We start from the raw sequence: 25,060 nt of genomic DNA on the forward strand, positions 1-25,060 counted from the left end.
TGGGGTCGTGTCAGGATAATAACGTGTTAAGAAATACTCAATTCAAATCCAACCCATTTAATAAAATGTGTCGTGTCGCGTTCGAGTCATCTTAAACAGATTACCTAGTTAATAACATGTTTACTTATTCCTAGTTTCCATTTTAAAAAGGGAAAACATTAAATAGAGGAAACATGAGACTACATTAGGTTAAGGGTCATGCTAGGGAGACCAACTTTAGATACCAACTTGTGTACCAACTCTCTAATAGAGTGTGGGACCCATTGTATTGGTGGGCTCCACCTCTATTAGAGAGTTGGTACACAAGTTGGTATCTAAAGTTGGTCTCCCTAGCATGACCCTTAACCTAATGTAGTCTCATGTTTCCTCTATTTAATGTTTTCCCTTTTTAAATTGGAAACTAGGAATAAGTAAACATGTTATTAACTAGGTAATCTGTTTAAGATGACTCGAACCCGACACGACACATTTATTAAATGGGTTGGATTTGAATTGAGTATTCTTAACACGTTATTATCCTGACACGACCCAATCCATTGCCACGCCTAATAATATGTAGCTATTTTATGATTATAGTACAATCACACAAAACATAGTGACATCCAACACCATAAAACAAAACAAAACAAAACAACGAAAAAAAGGGTAAAGAAAAGAGACAAGGATGGTAGCCACTCATGGAGCTTGTTGTCATCAACATCATCACATACAATAACATCGGCAAAAACTTCACACCTGTCTGTTGCTTGAGAGAGAGAGAGAGAGAGAGAGAGAGAGAGAGAGAGAGAGGATCAACATGGGATAAAGGTGAGGAGAGTCCCGGGTATCAGGTTGTGAATGGCAGGAAAACATGTGAAATAGAGCTCGTGACAATCTAAAATGTTGTGAGGTGGGTATGGTATGCTTGGTCTTCTTGGAGCACCTCTCCCTCTGTATTTAAACCATTAGAACAAAGAATCCTAGGGAGAGTGTCAGTCTTCATTCAAAGAATTCACTTCCTTCCATCACTTTATAGGCCAAAGCATTTTAGCTTAGCCAGAATTCCAGTCACCACCACAACATTAAAAGCACCCAACTTTCTCTTTTAGACAACATTAAAACTATCTTGTCAACTTTCTTTTTTCTCAAGGTAAACAGCTGCTAGGACAATAATCCACTTCCATTTTTTTTAAAGCTGCTAGGGCAGCATGTGGAAGAGCATAGTATTTACATGGTTCTTGTTTATTATTATTTTTAGACCAAATTGAAATTTTGTGTAAAATCTAGTTACCAAAAATGTATTTAATTTAGCCACTTAACGGAAACTAACTACACATCTATAAATTAGAAGCTTTGATTTATATAGTGACCAATTTGGCTAAATTTTTTTTCTCAGCACCTAAATTGAAATTTCATGTAAAATTCAGTTTAAAAAAAATACAGACGAAGTCTAAACTACAATTTCTCACACACACAACCAAGTTGCCATGAGATTTCGAACCTGAAACCACTGTTTGCAAGTCAATGCCCTTTTTCACTGAGTTAGACCCCATTGGCAAGGTTTTAACCCTTTTAATTTTTATCGAAAACATTATATTCATCTCTCCATTTGGTCATAGTTAGAAAACTACATAGTTTCTACTACGGTTAATCCTTGTTTTTTTTAATGATGGCCTAACAAATGCACGTTTCGGATAATAGGACCAAAAAAAAAGTCTCTTGCTAAATGCTGGCATTACCAATGTTCTCTTGGTAGATACTTGTACATTTATACGAAGGAAAAGGAGATAAAAAAAAATCCAATGAGCCAATCAATATTAACATGTCAGCCATCTTCCATTTATACATGCATGCATATATATCCTCATCACACATGCCATCATGCCATTTATATTTGGAATTGTCTTGCAAAGGTCAAAACAAAGAGGGTGAGAAAAAGAAAAAAAAAAAAAAAAAAGATTCACACTCACCAATCGCTATAAGGTATTAGAGTACAGAGCAACAACGGTCACATGCATGAGCTTGAAAACTTTGCCAAACGTGACAACATTTAAACCAAACTGCACTCTCATTCACTACATATCCCGCGCCTTTCTACCAATGTAATACACACTCCCAAGCTTCAACTCCACACTCTCACTCTCACTCTCACTCTCAACTGAGCTTTTCTAACCCTACAAGAAAAAAGGCCATGGAAAACTGCAGAAAATCTCCATTGAAGCCATGGAAGAAAGGCCCAACTAGAGGCAAAGGTGGCCCTCAGAACGCCTCATGTGAATACCGCGGCGTTCGGCAAAGAACTTGGGGCAAATGGGTTGCTGAAATCAGAGAACCAAAGAAGAGAACCAGGCTCTGGTTGGGCTCTTTTGCCACAGCAGAAGAAGCTGCCATGGCTTATGATGATGCTGCCAGGAGACTCTATGGTCCAGATGCTTTTCTCAATCTTCCTCACCTCCAAGCCAACTCCAATCCTGCACTCAAATCTCAAAAGTTCAAATGGTTCCCTTCCCAAAATTTCATTTCCATGTTTCCTTCTTGTGGTTTGCTCAATATTAATGCCCAACCAAGTGTTCATGTCATTCATCAGAGGCTCCAAGAACTTAAGCAAAATGGGGTTCTTGGTCAAACTACTCCGTCCTCTAGTTCTTCTTCCTGTGATTCTAAACCTGAGGTTCGCACCATAAGCGACAAAACACAGATGGGAAATGTTGCAGAGAAGGAGAAAGATGTAGAAATTTCATCAGAAAAAATTATTGAAGACAACCGGGAGAAGCCGCAGATTGATCTCAATGAGTTTCTTCAGCAACTGGGAGTACTGAAAAAAGAGAGACAGTCAGAGGCAATTGACACCACAGGAAATTTTGGAGTTCCAGAATCTTCAGTTACAGAACTTAATGATGAATTTGGACCCTTTGCTGACAAGAATTTCAATTGGGATGCATTGATTGAGATGCATGGGATTTCAGACCAAGGAGCAGATGCTGGTAGCTTTCAAGTTTATGATGTGAATGAAGAGCTGCCCTTCCCCACTTCTATTTGGGACTTCTAAGAGAATCTTGTTTAACTAGACATGGAATAGTAGGACTTGCTTTACCAGAGAAGGAATTTGTTAGAAATCGGCACTTAGCAGTCGTTTAAAAATAGGCTATAGTGGGTAATTGCACGTTATTTTGTTATACTGTCAATCTGGCACCACCGCATATTCAAACAAGAGTTCACCTCATGGTCCAGATTGAGGCATAATATACCAGACTATCTGGTAGGAACATGTCCCAAATGCTACTGTTGCTTCCATAACTCTTAAGTCACATTTCTGATCACAAATGAGCTGGTTGAAATCAGTTTTACTCTACCATGTGAATGGGAGGTGTGATTCCCTTTAGTATGAAAGTATTGTTTTGCTTGTTCATGTTTGCTTGGTTCTGACTTGAATTAAGGAATTTAGAGGGAAACATCTTACAGGTCCACATGGTCAGTTGTATTCTAGACGTGGGCCCTCAATATAAAACATAACATAAGATAATTAGAGAAGAAGAAAAAAGTCCAATAAACAAATTTCCAATAGGCAAATCTTCAACAACAACAAAATTGTTTTCAAATTTTCTATAGGTATAAATTGTCATGTGTCGCAAAAGCAGAGCCATGCTATTGTATCACCACAATGCAGTCAATTTGCATATGATTGCAGGGCAGATCAACAAATTATGCCCAGGTATTTTTGCTCATTCATTGCCATACTCTGAGGCACTTAGATACTCACCATGCTCCTCAAAATACTCTATTAATCGCTTCAAGAATGCATTACTACTCACCGTCTCAGTGTCACAGACAAGACAGCATTGCCTTCTTGCCCGTGTTACAGCCACGTTCATTCGCCTGTTGTCACTCAGAAAACCCACCTGAATATTTCAAAGTTCTAAAATTAAATTCCTTATATTCTAGAATATGGTGCTAACTGAGATGTCTACTATCCAATTCTGAAAATATGCATTAGTAATAGTACCAGAGTACAAGTGTACCTCTTTTCTTGAGTTAGACCGAACCATTGAAATAATGATGGCTTCCTTTTCCCGGCCCTGGAAACCATCAACTGTTGAGATTTCCAAATCCTTTAGCTTGTCTTCATTGCTTCTCAACATTCTCAGTAAGACAACCTGCAATACATATCAGATATAAGTAAAAGAAAAAAAAAAGACATCTATGCTACTCAAGTAGCTGCATGGAAGTGAACACTTGGATTTTCATTTATCTAGAAGCTATTGTAATCCTTCACTGTATATAGAGAAATGAAGCTCATAACAAGAAGCTAATGCTTACAGCAAGGAAAAGGGCAGGTTAATACCTGTGCAGCATAAGGGGTGATAATTCCAATATCAGAAGCCTGAACACCGCTTTGAACAAGTCTCTTAGCATGGGCAATAGCCACATCAGCTTCACCCTCATTCAAAGTGCTTTCTTCTTCATCCTTCTTTTCTTCCATGTCACACCTGACAGATCAGCATGAACAAGCGGCAACAGTTATACATGAAGCCATTTCTTTTATTACAAATTAGGAATCCCTTTTGAGAAGATGATGCGGCATATGATCTACTTGTTTTTGTTTCTCACAACATTCAAAATGACTCTTTTTCATGGGACCTCATCTGGCGTTAGCCACACTACTATGGATGGAAATTTTGGAAACTACAAAATAAAATGTCACAACTAACAACACTACGTGGGATTGGCATGAAATTTATATGGTTCCAAACCTCCTCCAAGAGTGATCTACAGTATTCTGAAAAAACAAAGAACTTAGAGTATATGGCAACAATACACAGCATACCCAGCTGTATCTATTAGAAGAAGGGTTGGTTCTGTTGAAGAGGTCCCCTTTACATCCTCAAGATCCAAAAGCATATGTCCAGCAACACTTGAATGGGCTTTAATCTGTAATGATATTAAACCATATAATCCTATCACACAATCAAAGCGAATCATTTTTTTTTCTTTCAAAAATGATATAAGTTCTAACACTCGGTTATTGGAAGTTCTAACACATGCTCTCAGCACCTTACTGTTGTACAGTTCCTTTGATGACCAATCCATGATGCGTTCATGCATGCGGTACTGGACAGTGAGCATAGACACGACTTCATTTCCATATATGTCTGCAAGACGTTCAAAGAGGGTCCTTCCTAAACCTTTCCTCTCAGCTTCAGCACTCTGGATGGTTGGAGGAAGCTGAAGATGGTCGCCTGCAAGTATACATCTTGAACCCTAAAACAATGAAATGTTATGTGTTTGATGACCACTCACACAAACCAACATGCATTACTATGTGCATGCATACGACATGAACAGTTACTTTATGGAAATGCATATGCAAGTTTTGGTGTTCATGCTCATTTATATGCCTTTGTATTGACTGTTACCTTTAGCAGAGCCATCCAGCATGCTATCTCAAGTGCCTGAGCAGCTTCATCAATAATCACCAAATCAAATGAAGTATTGTCCAGCTTGCGAGAAGATGCCCCAGTCAAAGTTGTCAACACCACATCTGCATTTTTTATTACATCTGTCACAGCTAGCTGCTGCCTTTTACGCTCTTCCTTTGATAGAGTCCTAAGCTCCTTCTGGATTTCCCTCCTTGTGTTCTTATCTTTGGTTCTTAACAGCTTCCCATTTAATGCCTGGAAAAATGCAATGTGCAAGCTCCTAAGGTTAAGCCATGCAATGGTCAGTGAGACTTCAGTCTTCAGCACATTAACCTCTATAATTAAGTCCCATTAAATAAATCCAAGTGTTGAGAGAGGGTGGGGAAATGATTAGGATTATGATAGGTCAAGGGTTCAATCCCTTCCAATGTAACCAAAAGAAAAATCCTACTAAATAAATAAATGCTAACATGTCAGTGTGGTAAAGCATCCTTGTCAACAAAAATTCAATTGTAACTTTTATTTGAAACTCATACATGCATAGATTTTACAAGTTCAGGCTTCAATTTTACTCTACATAACTACCTTCATTTCCTTCCGAATGTCATTTGCCAAAGCACTATTATCCCCTCGCAAGACCTGACACCATAGAACAATGTATGGTAAGAAAAACAGGTAAACAAAAATAGGCAAGTTATAATATGATAGAGGGAGCTTCTAAAGGGAATGTCCTGAGAAAAGAAGGGACTACTTTGATGGCGTCCCCCACTCAAAGTGATCCAAAAATCTGAACAGCTCAGTTTTAGGGCCCCCAAGGTGTATCCATGTAAAAAATCAACCAAATCGAAAATCACTTAGCTATTTACTTATTATCATTACAAATGTTTAATCGTCGTCGAAACACTAAGTTTGTCTATTTATTTGATGACAATCAGATGACTAATGGTTTCTTATTTAGTTGATTTTTACAAGGATGATCCTTTATTAGTACTTAAAAAGAACGGTTTGGATAATTTGACCACATTTCTGGGTGATCACCCATGTGATCACTTTTTTATCTAAAGGAAGAATCCTATTTAAAAGTTTTTTCCCTATGTGACACACACCATAATATATAAAAGGCAATGCATCTACTTTGAATCTAAAATTCCAGAGAATGAAAAATATGCACATCCATGCTAACACCATCAGCAATAATAGAAGACAGAAAAGAACGGGATCTGAGATAAGAATAATAGTTGAGGTGTATTTACTAATCCCATTAGACACACAAAGATAACTAAATCCCTGATAACTTGTCAGGCATCAGTTCAAGCATACATATATATTCTTTAGAAGGATTATATACATATCTGTACGTGTGTCTACACATATGTCTGTTCATACACATGTATGCATAATACATATTACATATTCATAGAGGATGCAAAGGCAGACTGTCAATCTTCATATACATAGGAGAAAGAAAACCAATGTTGCAGAATGCAGAGATATAGACCAAAAATCATGCTAATCCGATGAAATAATAATTTTTAAATAAGAAGTAAAATATGCTATCAGAAAAACAAGAATTTAATTCTTTCTCTTCTTGCAAAGTTGAAGAATTCACACACCTGTGCATCCAATGCACTGTCCAGTACTTGAGGTAGTAAACGTGCAGGATGCCCCAATCTCACTAACTTTACTCTAATAAACAACACAGTAATAAGTAACGAGTGGCGTTCCTTAACAACAGCATGACAACAGAAATAATTAAAAAAAGGAGTAAACAAATAAAAGAAGAAATGAGGGACCAGCGAAAGGATTACAGAAAACTTATATTTAGGATCTCAATATTTCTTTGCTAGAGTTTACATTAAAATTTCAATTAAAAGATGAAGTTCTCAAAAACAAAAGCAGTGCAATACCTGTGGCGTGCAAGTCGTTCAACAATGTTGTCAACAGCAATATTTGAAGCAGCACATGCAAGAATCTTTGACCCACGTTTAACTTCTTGCAAGATAATTTCCACCACAGTCGTAGTTTTGCCTGTTCCAGGAGGTCCGTGCAGCAAAAATACATTTTTTGATGATAGGGCCTTTGAAATGGCATCTTTCTATAGAGCAAAATAAAAAAGGGAAAAGAGAAGGAACAAAAAAATAAAATAAAATAAGAAAACAATATGCAGATAGGTACTTTAGTTACTAAGATATGAAACATGGATTAAACTTGGAAATACTATATGCATAAAAAGTGAACTTGGACTTGGATTTTCACAAAAATAATGGGCACACAGAAACAGAAAACAAAAACAATAGGCATGGTACCATATCAATCAACTAATATTCAAAAGTAACCTCAAGAATGACACAACTTATCAGTTAAAATTTGCCTAGTCTCACCGACCATATCTAAGGTGCAATTATTTAAACAAATAACATCAGACCTTTATCCTTAAGAAGTTTATGTATTTGAAAACATTAATTGATAATATTACAAGTGAAACTGATATAAAAAAGAGGAGGCTGTGGTCCTCAGGACCTTAGATGAAGCAGATTATATATGATAATAATGAATTTGTCTTGTTGATTAATTATCTACATTTCAATTTGTTTGGCTTTTTCTTTAGTTTCACTAATAAAATGATTAATTTCAGAGAACCTGCAGGTGATGATTCTTCTTATTCAAAGGTGGCATTATGTCCACACACATACTCAGAGATCGGCAAATACATGCATGTACATATTGTGTTTGTGTCTGTTGAATGTGTGCTTGTGTGTATTCATTCTTTCAAGCCGCTGAATTAGAGAAATTTCATCAATATAATGTGTTTATGTTAACTAAGATTACACATGGTGAGTGACACCATTCACAACTCAGAAGAGAATTAAAGGGGAAAACAGTTAGGCTTAAGGACCTGAGAGTGATCAAGGTTTTTGTTAAATGGGGTGAATGTGACATCCTTCTTGGACACTGTTGGTGTCCTCTCTCCAAATAAGACAGGAATTAAATCAGATGCGGGACCCTTCTGCACACCTTTGCTCAATTGTATCAGGGCATCCTTCATCCTACGATACGTAACCTGAAAAAGTGCAGTTAATACTTGCAGCAATTTTTTCCAATGAATATTAATCTAGGAGGGCATAGGAAATAGATGATTGAGTAATCCCTGCATACATGATCAACTATTAAGAACTTCTTAACCAGACTAACTGTAACCTTCAAAAATATGTGATGATTAAAAATATTAGAAGAAAAAATGACATTCAAAGATTTGAGTTTGAATTTCATACCTCATTTGCCAGTTTCTCCAGGCGTAGAGGACTATTTAGACCATCTTCAGGAACATCATCAAAAGCAACAGTAATTGATGAGTCCTGTTCAAGAAACACCAGCAAACCATCAGCACAAGTAAGCTCAAGAGTAAGACCCTCAAAAATTAAAATTATCATGACAAAAAATGCAAGCCTCCCAACATAGAATTACCTTTAACCGGTAAACTACACCTTGTCCAAGAGCAGGGGACCCCAAGTCAGCCTTATTTGGTTTTAGAACAACCACATCATGGGAGCTAAACTGAAAATTAAAAGAAGAGAAGAAAAAATATTTGGAAAAACTTGAGATAGTATGGTATAGTTTGGACTGGGACCCCTTCAAATGCTTGTTAAAAGTTAAAACAACCATATTAACTTTGAAGTGATTCAAACTGTAGTCCACAGTAAGAAGAACAAACATTGCAAAAATTCAAACTGAGCAAGTAGCCAGAGGGAATTATGGATTCTTTACCTTATGAGGAGGAAGAACGTCTGCTTTGGTAGATTGAAACTCAAGAAGAGTCTTCCCCATAAGTCCTGTCTATTCTCAAAACCAAAGGCAGAATAAGTTATAAGTACATTACTATTATCCTATGCTCCACCCAAGAACAAATTGTTTGTTTTGACAAAATGCATTCATTTGTGAAAACATTATTCAATCGAACATTTCCATCATTTTAGGAAAATGCTTTCTAGAGATTTTATAATTATGTTTTAATGAATGCTTCAACTTACATGGTCACTACTAGAGAAGTTTTCATATGTCCTCTTAAAGAAAACATTTCTCGTAGAAAAAGTAAAGCCCTGTTTGTTTCGACAGAAGAAAGTTACAGAAACTTTCTGACAGTTGAAGAAAAACCTTTTCCAACCCTCACGTTGTGTTGAAGCCAAAAGAAAAAGCCAATCAAGAAAAACATGCTCTAGAAATTATTTTCCTACAAACTTTTTCTATCGGAACAAACTGAGGGTAAGCTTTTCTGTCTCTCTCTTTTCGGGTTGTGTCGAATTGTCCTAGAAGTGGAATGGGGATTGATAGCAGTAACTGGGAAGCCATAGGAAAGTGGAAATCATATGAAATACGAGTACCTGAGCATCAACACACTTCAAATTGAGAATAGTAGAGCCCTTCTTTTGCGCAGTATCTAAGTTTCTGGACGACCCAGTAGTGATGGAGGCAGATATCTCAGCTTCCTGATTGCCAAAATACGATAGTTCTATAAAACTTCATTTCTCTCCGGCATTTTTACAGTCAAAGTGAGTGCAAAGATACAAAGCAGGAAAAGAGCATTATAGGGAGAGAGAAAACCTTTTCCAAGTCAATAAGAGGGGCCGTGATAGAGATGAACTGTTGGAGGGTGATACTCTTCCCTCCCTCCATTGCTACTCTTGCTCTTGTTCTTGTTCACTGCTATTGCTGCTGTTTTTGCTCCTGGTCTGCTTCTGCGATTTTATAATTAGAGAGGCTGAGACGGATATTGACGACGTTAGTGGTGGTGAGTGACTCTGACGCTGCGTTTTGGTACAAGTTTTATTTTTTCCTTTTTCTGTTTTCCAAATTTGATCACTTTATCATTTTTTTTTTCCCTCTAATGTAATGCAGTTATGGCTGTTAGCTGATTTTATTGACGAAATTCCTATTAAATAAATTTGTTGACAAAAATATATCTTCCTTCTTGTTCTCACAATATAAAAATATACACACCAAATGTGTGTTAAATATTCGGTTTCTTATTTTTCTAACTTTTTGCACACTGAAATTAATAACTAAAAACTAAATGTTTTGGATCACTAAAATACAATGTAAAGCTGGCTCTATAAGGTGCTCCTTAAATAAGATATTTGAGGACTTCCTCAACTAAAGCTCTCTGGTTGGCAAGGAGTTTGTAAAATCACCATCTTTCATTTTTGTTATAACAAGTGAAAAATAATCTTAACTTCTCACATTCTTTCAACTAGTAAAATACGGAACTGGAAAAATATGAATCAAATACATACGTGTTTAATTCGGCAATATTTTGGCAAATTACAACTGATAAGTTCGACACTGCATAATATTTTAATATAAATTTTTAATTTTTTAATATATATTATTTTTATTCAATAATATGTGAAAATTATGTGTATAATACCCTAATTTTGTGTGTATAATTGAAAATTTTGTAAAAAGAAAAAAAGAAATGTATTAAACATGAAAAATACGTATGTACGTGTATAATATGAGTATTAAACGTGCAAAATGCTAAATTCTTTATACGGGTAATAGCTCTGGATCAGTAAAAACTCAAAATGGGTCAATAGAGACTCGAATAATAGCCTAACAGTAATGGATAATGCTCTAAATACCCTTATCGATAAACAAAGATTGGGGAAAAATAATTAAAAAAAAAGAGGACCCGTCTAGAGCCTAGCGTCCATTTTGACACGTATCAAAAATAGTATAGCCGCGCAACTATATTATTATTTTTAATAATAAAAACCGTAGTATGGCCGTGCGATTGTACTATTTTTTTTACCAAAAAATAAAAAGAGGACCTATCTGGCGTCACGCGGCTATATTGTTTTTGACATGTGATGTAGCGGGCGCTAGGCGCCAAGTGGGTCCTTTTTTTTTCTTTTTTCTTTTTCCAAAATCGTATAGATGCGCGCCTATACTACCGTTTTTATTATATAAAAAATAGTATAGCCCACGTGACGAAGCGGGAGCTAGCGCCAGGTGGTTGGTCCTTTTTTTTATAATTATAAATAGTATAGCTGGGAGGCGATACTCAGGATTTTTTAAAATAAAAGGAGTATAGTCGTGCAGCTACACTATGTTTTTTATTTTAAAAAATAGTATAGCCGCACGTGGCAAAATGAGCGCTAGGCACCATGTGGGTCCTCCTTTTAAAAATAAATTATTTTTTCCCAATTTTTGTTTATCGATAAGGGTAGTTTAGAATATTATCCATTACTATTAGGCCATTATCCAAGTCTCTATTGTCCACTTTTGAGTTTTTAATTTTTTAAAGCTATTACCCGTATAAAGAATTTAGCATTTTCACGTTTAATACTCATATTGGACACATATTTTTCATGTTTAATATACTTATTTTTTACAAAATTTTCAATTATACACACAAAATTCAAGTATAGTACACATAATTTTCACACATTATTGAATAAAAATAATATATATTAAATAAATAATATACTTATTAGTTGTAATTTGTCAAAATATTGCCGAATAAAACACATACGTATTTTATTCATATTTTTTTCGTTCCATATTTTACTAACTGAAAGAATGTGAGAGGCTAAGATTATTTCTTATGGGTATAGTTATAAGCGAGGTGGTAGTATTCTTCATGTAAAGTGTTGTTTGAAATGTGAAGTAATTACCAAGAACATTCCAACTCAGCATGCAATTCTCTACAACAAATAATGTGTGCAGTAACATAATTTAGTAGCACTCGAGAGAAAGAGGTAGACCAAAGGAAAATATTCCCACACAAAAAAGAAAAAAGAAAAAATTGAACTCTCAAATTGATTTACCGTGAAATTTCTCTCTTCAATATTTGCTTTGGAGATGTCAAAACTAGCAAATTAATATCTATAAAGTATAAACGAATGCAACTAGAAAGGTCATTTTCTTTTCTTTTATTTTTTTAAGTAAATAATATAGATGGGCAGCTATACTTATATTAAATATAATATATATATATATATATATATCAAAAGGCAGAGAGTGGCAAAATATTCAAAATACCAAAAAATGCCATTGGTTAATGCAAACATTAAGAACTGAAATTATTAATTAAATGAGGATAATATGGTAAATTCACATTTTTTTATATTAAAAAATAATTATAATAAAAAAAACTCGATAATGGATCCTATTTTTATGAAACATAACTACTCATTATCTTTTTTAATTCTAAAATAAATTTTAATTTTTTTAAAAAAAGCCTCTCCGCACACAAATAAATTTTAAAAAATTTTAAAAAATTCTTAAAGTGTATAGCCGTGGTGTGGCTATACTACGTACATTATTTTTAAAAATAGTACCGCCGCACGGCTATATCTTTTTGGCACTTGGCGAAGCGGGCGCTAGCCGCCAAGCGGGTCTTTTTAAAATTTAGTTAATAGTATAGCCGGGCGGCTATACACGGATTTTTATAATAAAAATCGTATAGCCGCTCGGCTATACTATGTTTTTTATTATAAAAAAAATACTATACACGTGGCGAAGCGGGCGTTAGGTGCCAGACGGGTGGATCCTTTTATAATTATAAATAGTATAGCCGCGCGGCTAGACTCGGGTTTTTAAAATAGTATAGCCGGACGGCTATACTACGCAACGGCACCATATACTGTCATATGAAAATGTTTGCTCACGGACAGGCACCATGTATTGTGATAAAATTAATCTTGAGTAATAGTCCAAATTCACAATCTGACGAGGACATTGTTCATATATAAATGATTTAGGATGCTTGAACAAGAATTTGTACAAATAATTCTACAACTTCAGATCTCCTCACATCCAAGCGCCTTAAGTAAGATGATGTGGATTCTTCTATCGTTAAAATGACAGAGCACCATTAAGTTTAAATAAGAACTTTTACCTAAGGACAAACAAGTTCTAACAAAGTTTGCATTGGACCAAATAGCTTTTGATAGAGTAGTATTTCTTTTCCTTGTATTGGAAGGATGTCCCAAAATTCAAATTCCCTCCTCTTTCATTGGTTAAAAAGAAAAATTTAATACTTCTCTTCTCAATGTCGGAAGAAGTCACAAATTTGAATTCTCAATGTTGGAAGAAGTCACAAGTATGAATTCTCTTTTTCCCAGATCCCTCTAGTTTCACGGTAGTGTCGCCCCCTTGGTCCCCATGAAGCTAATTCAATTCAGCAATGGCGAAAGTATTCTCAACTCCTTTGTTATTCTCAAAAGTATACAACATGTAATATTTTTGCCCTGCCAATCAATTGTGCACAAGTTTAATCGGACCTTACATTTTAACGCGAAAAACATGACCAACAGAATGATAGAGAGCTCTATCATCACATAATATGGACCAATGGACAATGTACATTACAATCTTGATATTTGATTTGTTTGTTTATATGAGCAATCAACATGAATCTCCACATCGACAAAAACATAGGGTTGGGCCTAAATTTGAACCTTCGAAACTAAAACATGAATCTGTCACTCCAGAAAAAATACACAGTAAATAACTAGGCAAACTATAACAGCCAACTGGCGACACCGGCATACCATCTTCTACAACAATCTATCTTCCTCCCTATGTATATAAAAATCTGTCTTCCCCAAAAGAATACATGAGGCCTATTCAGCTGGAGGTGAGATGTCCTTCAACCACAATCAGAACTTGTTTCAAGCAAGCACATCCAGCAAACAAAACCTCAGATTCTTCCCACAAAACCAGCCACAACATTGATACAAAAGATATGTCACAAGTTTTATACTACAAGACGGAAACAAGGGAAAAAAGAAATCTCCATCCTTAATCCCTGCCAATGGATGAATGTCTCTGGGCACCAGGTGGTGCAGTTGGCCTTGGGAAGTGATAATCAAACTGCGCACCTGCAATTTGAGGGGCTTCCACATAGGGGCTCTGTGACACCTAATATTTTTTCAAAAAAGTTACTTAAAAAGAAAAAAAAATGCATTCAACAAAACAAATTTGTGAGGGTTTCTACTTCCTCACCAGACTCCTCAACTCCCTCCATTGCTAACAAGAATAGGGAAGACCGCAAAGAAATGTTTTGCTCTTTGTTTTTGTCGTGGTTTCACCTGTTTACAGTTATTTTCCTTTGTATGGCCAGGTTGGAAAGCTACTTGGGAGGTTTGGTTTGGTTTGGCTTCTTGCTGGCTGTGTTTTGAAATTGTCTTTGTTTTCAAAGTAGTCTGGATTGTTAATTTGTTGTGGTAGTAATAGAATTTTGTTTCTTGTAAAAATAAAAATAAAAAACAAAAAGTTGACAATTAATAAATCCATTAGCTTAACCAAGGTATTTAAAGGTCATTTCACTTTTGTTGTCATCGAAGAGCTGAATTTACCAGAATTTAGAGTAGCTTTTACTTTTTGGGAGCATTGACACTGGTTATAATCTTGACGTTAGTCAATTAGTTTTTTTTGTCCCTATTTGCCCATCTGTTAAATGGCATCAAATGAGTCAATACTCTTCTAATTGTTTTATTTTTACCGGGCAAGTAACACCTTGTTAGGAATCTATTTATATTAAAAAGAGTAAGTCATAACGCATTTTAATACAAACGAAGGCAAATGGGTAATCTCTATCTTTAAAAAATGCTTATCGACCGGTCATGTCCCCAAAACTAGAAAACACCAAATGTTAAAAATTTATGCATTCTGCGTGGTAGTGGAATGCCGTTTTATAAAATCCTAGAAAGGATCTATACATTCAGTCCACCAAAAAAATACGGGATCTACACATAAAATGAGTTTATTAAAAGAAAAGATACCTGTGATGCAAATACAGTATAAGATGGCTCTTCAGGATTTGAGGCCTTTGGTGTTGTTATAGGAGAACAAGCATCATAGCGCGATTCACTTCCATTCAGAATATGAACTCCACTATTTTGTGCAGTTTCACCCTCACTCCCACTGGTTGACTTAGTTCTCTATATAAATGCCATAGCTTCCAAATGTATTAGGCAATCTATGGAGAATCTTTATTATTATAGCTACATAAAATCATGAAAATAGTTAGGTTAAGAACACAATACCTGGAAGATTTTTCCAAGAGTTTTCAAGCCCTTTGCTCGTGCACGGAGTTCCTCTTTCTTGGCATTGTTGTCTTGAAGAACCTAAGATCAAATGAAAACTTACAATCTAAACAAGATTTCCATTCATGTTTCAGACAACTACCAAATAAAATGGTGGAGCAGAAAAACAACCATCTGACAAACACGAGAAAGAGTGGCCTCAATATCAGCCACATTAAGCTTCCACAGGGAATCAATCATCAACTTCTTGTTAGACGACATGTATTCTTCAAGCTCTTCCTCAGTGTAATTTCCTTCTGCACTTAGTTGCTTTTTCATGTCTTCCTGCAGCTGGATCAAAGCAATTGCACCTGAAATAAATAGTAGTTCGTTAACCAATATGCACATTAGCCTAGTCAGCAAACTTGTGTGCATTTGTGATAATTTATACCTTACATTTGCCAAAAACAGACAGAAAAAAAAACACTAATATTCCTTATCCTGTCAATATCTGAACATGTAAGGAAGAACTGGATTGGACCCTATACTGTGGGTCAGATCAGCCCCGATACCTCTGGTTAGGCCCATAGGTTAATTAATCATTGGAGCCAACAATTACAGTCACCATGAGAACATAGACTTAGGACATGACTGGCGATATTGAATCCAGAAAGATCTACTAACCTGTTGCTGCTGTTACTTGGGATTTAATGAAATGCCCTTTATTTCTAAACCACTCTGCAATAAATGGGACTCCCAAATATAATGCTTTCTTGCCTAGCTCTTTTGCTGATTGTCTGGCATATATGTAGCCAATTGTATTCAACATATCAACACCGTAAGCTGTAGAAAACAGACCATATCACTGAAAATTATATACAAAAGCTTAGGAAATAATCATACAAACAGCTCCATCAGATATTAATCACATCAAGCATATCGTAAAATCAGTTCCTACACCTTGAGCAATGAACTACTGCTCAGCAATTTTTTAACCTTCAAAAAGGAATGAACTGTTGGGCATAGTTTGGATGATAGTCTCCATTAAACGGGTCACAGTGTAATATTCTATTGAAATTGGATGCAGTAATAGTATTTATTTGACTTTACAGGAATGCCATCCATGATGAAATCATAAAATGAGTAACTAATTTTATTGACTTGTTGTAAGTTAACTACTGGCTCAGTATAAGTCTGAACTAAATATTAAAATGTTCAGAGAAAGAGCAAATCAATGCAGGCCCTACATGGCAAATCATCATTACGAGTGTTTTCAGGATCTCATCTTGTATGGTCCCAAACAATATTATAAGTCCCTAGCTTATTCTTCAGTTATTCTTTAATCCAAGAGAATAGATATCAGCCAAATCTAATCAACTTTTATACAAGGGCAGACCTAAAAGCAGTTGAAAAAGGTAACAATTTTTCTGTTCTCTCACCCATAAGTACCACATGCAGGGATCAATTACCTGCATTGGAAAGCCTCGCAACTTCAGCTTCAGCATGACTAACAAAGTCCTCTTTGTTTCCTTGCACGTATTGGTTGAGTCGATTTTTCAGCGTTTCTGCAAGTTTTTCCTCTCTTTCCCTTTGAACAACCTGTAATAGATGGATATTTTCACACAGAAACCAATATGATATATAACCATTCTTGAAAGACAAAGACTTGGCAGAACTATAAAAATGAAGGTCTTTTTTTGGTGAACATGGGACTGAAAAGCCCAAACAAATATGCATTTCAGAAAACAAATGAAATGACTAACTTTATAGTACCAATATATTAAATGCATTGCTCCCAAATTTAATTCCTAACGAAGTTGGTTTCATTGCATCACAGAAAATTATAGGTAACTGGGTTAGTGAGGATAAATAAACAAAACAGTACCCGCATTTTCTCTTGCAGCTTTTTGGGATCGAACTGCTCCCCTTCTGAGAAAATATCTAGTGAAGCCATTGATGCCATGGCTAGCTGGCCAATATATTCCTCAAAAAGCTCACTACCAAAAAGCATGGCGAAGATTGCTGCAGGATCAATAATTGAGTCGCTGAAAGAAAGGGAACCATTCAAAAAATGTCAGAAACACGCAACTATGTGTTAAGCTAACACACACATACACTGTGACAAATGCAGGCAACCTATGAGGTGCGTGTCAGACACCTTTCAATCTTAGAATTCAGAAATTCACAGATTAAGAGCAAGGAACTAACGTTGAGATCCCCGATTTTCCAAAAGCATCGTATGCTTGGCGTTGGCCTGGGTCACTTAAGACTTGGTAAGCTTCTCCCAAAACCTGAATCCAATTAATCAACACAGTTGGTAAGCCTCTACCAGAACAATAAAAGAAACAATCTTTGCGAACAAGTGTTAGCGAACCCAGTTAATCAAGTAACATCAAGAACTTCTAGGTTCTAATGTGCAAGTCAATCGCAACAAATACCAAGTCTTGATGTTAGAAAAACGTTGTAGTTGACATAATTGATAATTTGATGACCAGTGAATAATTTTACCTGAAAATTCTGTGCTGCAAGAGGATCATTTGGGTTTTTATCTGGATGAACCTGCCTTGCCTGCAAGCCACACAAAATTTTTAATTAAATTAAAATTTGCATATTTGTTAATGCAGTAAGTGTTCATATGCAAAATGATTCATAAAAGAGAATATGGATGGATCTGCTATGATTATTGTAGAATCAATTGAGGAACAAGCAACTGAAATAAGCATCAAAATTCTAATCATCCCTAATCAAATTTAGGGCTAACAATTCTCTCTCGGCTTCTGTGAACAATCAAACTAGAAAGACGAAAGAGGCAAGTGAAGATTACCTTCATGTAATAAGCTTTCTTGATCTCGGCCTCGGTAGCCGTTGGGCTCACTCCAAGAACATCGTAATACTCTGTCTCTTTCACCATTTTTTTTCTCCTTCTTCCGATCGGTCAAATCTTTGCTTCGCAGTTCGCGGAGGCAACGAGCGAGGGAGGGAGGGAGGAACCAAAATAATAAAAATAAAATACAAAAAATAAACAGGAAAAAGAAGATAAGAGAAAATATTCACAATAATAAAAAAAGATTCCCGACGTACCACTCGGGCTCGGGACGCGTTGTTTCTAATTCTATAGTTTAATTAATTAACCCCCCTTTTAGTACCAAAAAAAAGAATTAAATTGATTTATTCAAAGACCTTGGGCAGCGTTGACGTTCGCCTGCTTATTTGTTAAGCTACCAAGTTAGGGTCATGTTCCACTCGGCATTTACATATTTCATAACACATAAATTAACAACACTACATAATAGTATGACGGTCACACTTAAAAAAATTTCGCGAGTTAGAGCCTGAGATAGAACATGATTAATCAATTAAAATGGACTCAGTGTCCTGTTTTATGCTTGATGAAGTTAAAAATGCTGACACTAATTTTTTATATATTAAATTAGACTTTAATAAAAGTCTAATATTGTGCTGACACAACAGTTCAAATATTGTGATGAATATAAGTCCCTTCTACGGGTTAGACTTTATAAAATTGGACTAGGCTGAGCCTAGTCATTGTCCAATCCCAAAACCATACAAGTTTATTAATAATTCAGTTTCATTTCAAGTCTCATTAATCCCATTTGGTGAGCCCAATTCATCTCATTTCATAACCCGTGACTCATGAATGAGTCATACTAGGAAGAGTCATATTACTATATTAGAATGATCATATACATACATACACACACATATATATATATAGGGTCCACTCTATATTGTAGTTTACGAATTCAAACCATCTATTTTGTAGATAATCATTCAAAGATCATCTCTATAAAAAAAATCACTTGAATCCGATATCATTTGATCATTTAATTGAATCATTGAAATTTTAGTACTTTCTTGAAGCATTATATTTATTAATTTTATATGACACAATTGGATAACGAAACGGTTTCAATTTGTTTAATTTTTTGCAATTATGATCTATGAATGTGGACTTAAAAAATAAATAATTTAAATTATTGAAAAACAATTCGTAGAGAATCTTAAAGGTGTCCCTCTCCGGGAATAATGAGAAGTAGTGGTTAACAATAAAAGCCATCCGCTCCTTTCCTTTACTATATGATCTATCCGTCTCAAGTCTCCCTTTCGGGTCTCAAGTCTCCCTTTCGGGAATCGTCAATTCAATAATTATATACCCACTATTCTACAAGGGCCTGTTCTTCTTCTTTTTTTGAGCTACCCCGGTTGCCTCCTAAGGCTCGTTGTGTTTTATCACATGTTTTCATTTATGTATGTTGTGTTTAGTTTTGATTTTAGACAATTCATGTGTGATATAATTATTATCAAGTAATTAAGGTTTGGTTTATGTGGTCAATATTGGTATTAGACATGGAAGTATCGGAGATTGCGCATAAAGATATGTGTGGGAAAGATTGCCATCACAGCACCAAAAAAGACTGTTGCATACAAGTAAAGAAATTTTATGTGACCAACGAGGTCTAATCCAGTGAAAAAGGGCATTGACTTATAAATCAGTGGTCTTAGGCTCGAACTCCCATTACACTTTGGAGAGAAAAAAGAAAAAAAAATGTTTTCTGTGAAGATTTTGTGTGTGTTATATGGGGCATGGGTTGCAAACCATTGGATCGCCTATTGTCAATTTGGGGTATTATTTCTATCAAAATAAAGTTTCAAATTATTTGCCACATTAGTTAGTATCTTGATGCAATAGCAATGAAGAGCTCCTGATGTTTTCACATGCAACCCCTAAAAGAGTGCAAATCCCATCTAGGAGATTACCATGAAGATAAACGAAAACCTCCCAGAATACAGGAGATTGATCTGCAATCCCATCTAGTCTTTCTGTTATGTATTTTATCTTAGACTCCACCTTATAACAAAAAGCAAGTTGCTTTGGAGATGAAAAAACAAGTTAATTATTGAAAAAAGCCAAAAAAAAAAAAAAAGTACACTTGAGATGAGAGGAGAAAAAGAAAAGGAAAGACAGAAGGCTAGTGGGGTTTGTCTCCACTGTCCATCTTAATTCACAGCCTTGCATTTAGGAGTTGCTGGTTCAGCAGAGGCTGGATGTATTCACCATAGCCATCAGCCACAACTGAGTCATTGAGAGGGTCCTTACATGCCTCTTCATAAAGCCTTGGATAAACATTCCCATCATAGCACCCAAGAACTGAGCCAAGGAAGTGGTCACTGTAATTAAATGCATCAACAAGGGCAATTACATTTGGACGCACCTTGGCATACAGAGATCTAAGCTGATCATTGGCAAGTGAAGCTTGCTTGGGGTTTAAGCAACCCGTGGAGAGAAAATCGCCCGAATTTTTATGAATCAGATGCAAAGCATATATGTAGCAGAGGGTCTCCAGCTGTTGTTTCACTCCATTTCCTTCAATGTTCTGCCGCAATTTTTTAATGAACTTGGAAACAACAATTAGTTGGCAATGAGCAATTGCAGCCTCAACTAAATCAGTTGAGAGTTCCGAAAAGCCCTCTGATTGATCTGCAAACTTGGTGAGGTTTTGAGCACAAGCAAAACACATTCTGATAGCCCTTGCTTCAAATGCCTCAAGTATTGTATTGGGTTTTAACCAATCCTCAGCTTTTTGAACATTGCAGCTATATTTGATCAAATAATGTTCCATATGACCCATGTAAGCTGTTGCTCCAGAAAGCTTGTAATTTCGACCAGAGGGCAGTTTGGAAATAGTCTTCATGAGGAACCTTGCAACCTGTAAAAGCAGAACAATGTTGTCTCCTTCATATGTACATGCAGGGACAAAAACAGCATATAACTCTGGAAGGCCACTGCTTGTTAGGTAGCCATGCCCACCGCATAGTTTTCGGCATTCTTCGATGCCATCAGCAGCTGCAGAAGTAGTCAAGGACTTCAAGCCAGCAGTGCAGGCATGAGCCTCAGGCAATGTGGAGAAATCATTTGCTTCCAGTTTTTGTGTCAAATCAGTATATAGCCATTTCAACCACTCACCAATAAATCTGAAAGCATAGGCAGAAGCCAACAAAGGAAAAAGTCTACTTTGCTGAGTCTTGTAATCAATCACCTGTGTCTCAACACGAGTTCCACTGATCTCATGATTCTCTGAACCAAATTGTCGACGAACAGCGCTATATCTAGCAGCTATACATACTGCTCTTGATAAGGCAATGGAAGCATCAACCACAATTATTTGTCTCACATAAACCATAGCTCCATAAACTAGCTGCCTGGGAACATTGGAGTGTACATATTTACCTTCTCTTGTAACCTGTGACACCCTCATCAGCATTTGATTCCTTGGTATGTGGACATGATCAAATCTTACAAAACCATTGTCAATGGAATTGAAAGCTCCACTTCCAAATTTCATCCCGATATCACCAACTGTTATGCCTGGAAGAGGCAAGTGATCATCCAAGCTCCGTAGTTGGACAATGAAACCATGCACACCGTGGTCTTGCCCATCAGTAATAAGCCTGGCATAGACAACAGCATGTGTTGCAATCTTTCCCAGTCCACCAGGCCACCATTTGCTTGAGGTCAGCGTAGGACTGTGGATGATGAACTCATCAGTCTTAGGATCAAAACTTGCGGTGGTCTCAAGCCCTCGAACATTCGACCCATGCCCAAGTTCAGTCTGCGCATATGTACCAATAATTTGCATATTAGTTGCCAAAGGCAACCACTTGTTTTGCTGATCCTCAGTACCTGAGCCTTTAATAGCAGGCACAAACATTCCCCAGTGAACGTAAGCATAAGATAGTTCATCAACATAAAATCTTAACCATGAGGCCTCTTCTTCAGAAAGTCCAAGCTCAGTGATCCTTTTCCAGGCATGAGCTGCTTTTCTCAGAGTGTTCTTAAACAACTCCCTCCTACTTAGAACAGCTCTATTCTCCTTTCTAAAGGCCGGATCACCAGCCACAAGGCGAGCAATTCGATTGGAGACTTGAAAGGCGTAGAGAGAACCCGCCCAGACGATCTTCATCTTCTCCACATCAAACTGTGCCTTGCTCCTCTCATGCGCCAAATGATCCGAACCATCCATTTTCACACAAAACCTTGCAAATGAAGAGAGCAGACACTATGGAAACTCTACTCTCTCTCTCTCTCTCTCTCTCTCTCTCTCTCTCTCTCTCTCTCTCTCTCTCTCTCTCTCATCAAATGAATTCAAATTGGAACAGAATGCAGAGCATTCATTCACATGAACTTGGAGAGGAGGAAGTAGCCAGGGTAATCAGTGTTGGAGAACAAACACTAATGGGAAACTTATTGCTCTGCAATGGTATCTAGTGGGGGCTTTTGATAGGTTAATGAGCTTGGACTTTCTTTTCTAGAAAGGACACACAAAAATAAAAAACAAAAGATCATTTGGGGGACCAGGGACCCCAACAACCACTTCATGTCTCCCTCCCTTCCTTCTCAATAATTTTGATAATGTTGCTCAAGCTTTCTGATATAAGGTTCAAATTTGAAGTACAAGCATGCTACACATGTTAACTCAAGAACATGCAGCTTGTGGTTCCTAAGGTCTGTTTGATATCCAACTCAAAAATTATAATTCTTTTCAAAAAGATGAGGGCCCGTTTGGTAGATATGTGTGCCAGCAATGATGTATTTTGGTTGCATATCAATCAGTTTTGCATAATTGACTTGGAAAATAATAATAATAATAATAATGCGTACTCAACTTATGATCAGTAGTTTGAATAATTATTCCATTCAGACTTTGAATATTAGCGTATACGTGTTTATGCGCTGGATAATTTGAAGAATGTGAATATCAGTATAGATATCATTATGAGCATTGGTATTATGTTTTCATCAACTTTATTATATCAATTTTAGTTTGGGCATCTCTGTGCGTCGATCGGCACTATGTTCATCTTGATTGATAATTGTTAAGCATGCACATCATTCAAATTAATGAAAAGTAATTGAATGCTGTTATTATGTCTTATGATGGTGAAGTTGAAAACAAAAATTAAAAAAAATCAATTAGAGTTGATTGATATTAATTAAGTTAGGTGCAGATATCTTTAAACATTCCAAGCCTTGAAGTTGAAAATAAAACATAAAGGCAAAATAAAAACAAAAACAAAACAGTATTCCTAGTACTACCTATAAGAAACATCAATTCTTTCTGCTGTCATATGTACTATGCCCAGGAAAAAGAGGCAGCGTATGAAAGAGACCCCTGATAAAGCTACAAGTGATTGGATTGGTACACTGTTCATATTACAAAATATCAACACACCCGTCAAAAAAATAAAAATCAACATAGTTCAACATAAATGATTGACCAAATACACACAAGGGAATAGGTTAAAGGATTTTTTTAAGAAATATTGTAGGAGCGAAAATTTCGGCAACCAATTATGAGGCGCCACGTGTGTGAGAGCAAATATCTTGGCCTTCCAATCGCAAGGCTCTACGTGAATAAGAAGAATATCTCCTAGCTCATTAATTGGGCCCACTTATCTGGGGGATTATTTAGGCTAAAATTGGGTTAATTATCATCAATTAGGGATTTGATCCTAACTGAAATCCCTAATTGACTCTCTCTATTTAAAGGAAATAATATTTTCCTTCCAAATAGGAAAATATTCTTTGCAAAACTCTAGCACACAAGGAGCCTATAAATACATGACTATACCAAGCATTCAAGGTAATTTTAAAACCCTAGCCAAAGCTCTCTTTCTCTCACCCCACTCTTGGCTCTCTCTCCCTCACTGCTCCAACAACCCTCACACACGACTCTCCCCGTGAGAGAAGGCCTCTATCCACTTTAGCTATTGTCGTATCTTTATCAGGATTCAATCGAACTAACTTTGTTATCGGAGGACCTTTCACCAACATCCTCCGGGTGTGGTATATTTACTCATGTTTATTTCACATGAATTGAGGAAGAGAGAGAAGGAAGCTTGAAGGGGGAAGAATCTACACACGAAGATTTCTCATGTAGAAATTTGCACAAACAACGTGGACAATAGGAATTAGGGGCGGGCATCAAGACAGGAAAGCTGGAACACTGAGCCGCACCATATGGAAAAAAACCGAGTTGATAAAAAAGTCAACAAATCGGCACCGGACCGGACCGAATCGGTTCAAACTAGTTCCAGTGTAGTTTCACACCTTATAAAATTAGACCGGATCAGACTGAACCAGCTGTGTATTTTTATTATGGTTTTAAAAATTATTTAAGTCAAATGCTAAATTTCTAATCCCATAACTAATATTTCTCTAAACTCAACTTCAAAGCACCTTTCTTTTCTAGGCTTAATCATCTCTCTTTGCATGAAATCGGATCATTTGTGAATTTTTAAGCCCAAAAAATAAAATTTTAGCCGAAATTTGTAAAAAGAAATGATAAATAAATAAAATAATATCTTGTCCGAAATGAAAAAAACCAGAAACTGCACTAGAACCGATTTAAACTGGACCGACTGGTTTCATAATTTTTTTCACCAAAATCAAACCGAACCACATCAGTTAAATAGTAATGATTTCGATTCTGGTGTGAGGTGAAAACCAGACCAAACCAGATTACACCTACCCCTAATAGGAGTATTCCTTAGGTCAACAATTGTGCTCCATTTAATTGGCCAATTGTTTAGACTTAAAATAGGAATAATACCATA

General features: G+C 36.2%; 4 protein-coding genes and 1 long non-coding RNA gene across 6 annotated transcripts in view; 1 reads left to right on the forward strand and 4 right to left on the reverse strand.

The window, feature by feature from the left end:
- Positions 1-922, reverse strand: part of LOC109950480 — a 1,406-nt gene extending 484 nt beyond the window's left edge. The window contains exon 1 of the long non-coding RNA XR_002272742.1: positions 347-922. This is a non-coding gene — a long non-coding RNA (uncharacterized LOC109950480). The remainder of the gene's footprint in view (positions 1-346) is intronic.
- LOC18771752 (dehydration-responsive element-binding protein 2F) lies at positions 1,763-3,289 on the forward strand. Its single transcript, XM_007202345.2, has one exon. It carries the CDS (start codon positions 2,171-2,173, stop codon positions 3,026-3,028), a length of 858 nt encoding a protein of 285 aa, XP_007202407.1. The 5' UTR covers positions 1,763-2,170; the 3' UTR covers positions 3,029-3,289.
- LOC18769474 (DNA-binding protein SMUBP-2) lies at positions 3,554-10,483 on the reverse strand. Its single transcript, XM_007203709.2, has 15 exons — positions 9,996-10,483; positions 9,776-9,880; positions 9,162-9,230; positions 8,862-8,951; positions 8,669-8,752; positions 8,293-8,457; positions 7,304-7,491; positions 7,010-7,082; positions 5,982-6,035; positions 5,394-5,651; positions 5,032-5,238; positions 4,805-4,908; positions 4,322-4,466; positions 3,999-4,133; positions 3,554-3,878 (listed from the first exon to the last, which is right to left on the reverse strand). The coding sequence occupies exons 1-15, from the start codon at positions 10,065-10,067 to the stop codon at positions 3,702-3,704; spliced, it is 1,926 nt and encodes a 641-aa protein (XP_007203771.1). The 5' UTR covers positions 10,068-10,483; the 3' UTR covers positions 3,554-3,701.
- On the reverse strand, positions 13,225-18,546 carry LOC18770802 (chaperone protein dnaJ 10). Of its 2 annotated transcripts, none has more exons than XM_020568466.1 (10): positions 18,249-18,546; positions 17,933-17,992; positions 17,633-17,715; positions 17,310-17,469; positions 16,894-17,023; positions 16,109-16,267; positions 15,617-15,795; positions 15,446-15,526; positions 15,182-15,340; positions 13,225-13,645 (listed from the first exon to the last, which is right to left on the reverse strand). In XM_020568466.1, exons 1-10 carry the CDS (start codon positions 18,333-18,335, stop codon positions 13,571-13,573), a joined length of 1,173 nt encoding a protein of 390 aa, XP_020424055.1. In that variant the 5' UTR covers positions 18,336-18,546; the 3' UTR covers positions 13,225-13,570. The 2 variants fall into 2 exon arrangements, with proteins under 2 accessions (XP_020424055.1, XP_007202175.1); XM_007202113.2 differs by lacking the exon at positions 13,225-13,645 and adding an exon at positions 13,702-14,318.
- LOC18769254 (peroxisomal acyl-coenzyme A oxidase 1) lies at positions 20,212-22,811 on the reverse strand. The gene has a single exon (XM_007204137.2). The coding sequence runs from the start codon at positions 22,465-22,467 to the stop codon at positions 20,449-20,451; it is 2,019 nt and encodes a 672-aa protein (XP_007204199.2). The 5' UTR covers positions 22,468-22,811; the 3' UTR covers positions 20,212-20,448.

Source organism: Prunus persica, chromosome G7, assembly GCF_000346465.2.
Source record: "Prunus persica cultivar Lovell chromosome G7, Prunus_persica_NCBIv2, whole genome shotgun sequence".
Classification (NCBI taxonomy): domain Eukaryota; kingdom Viridiplantae; phylum Streptophyta; class Magnoliopsida; order Rosales; family Rosaceae; genus Prunus; species Prunus persica.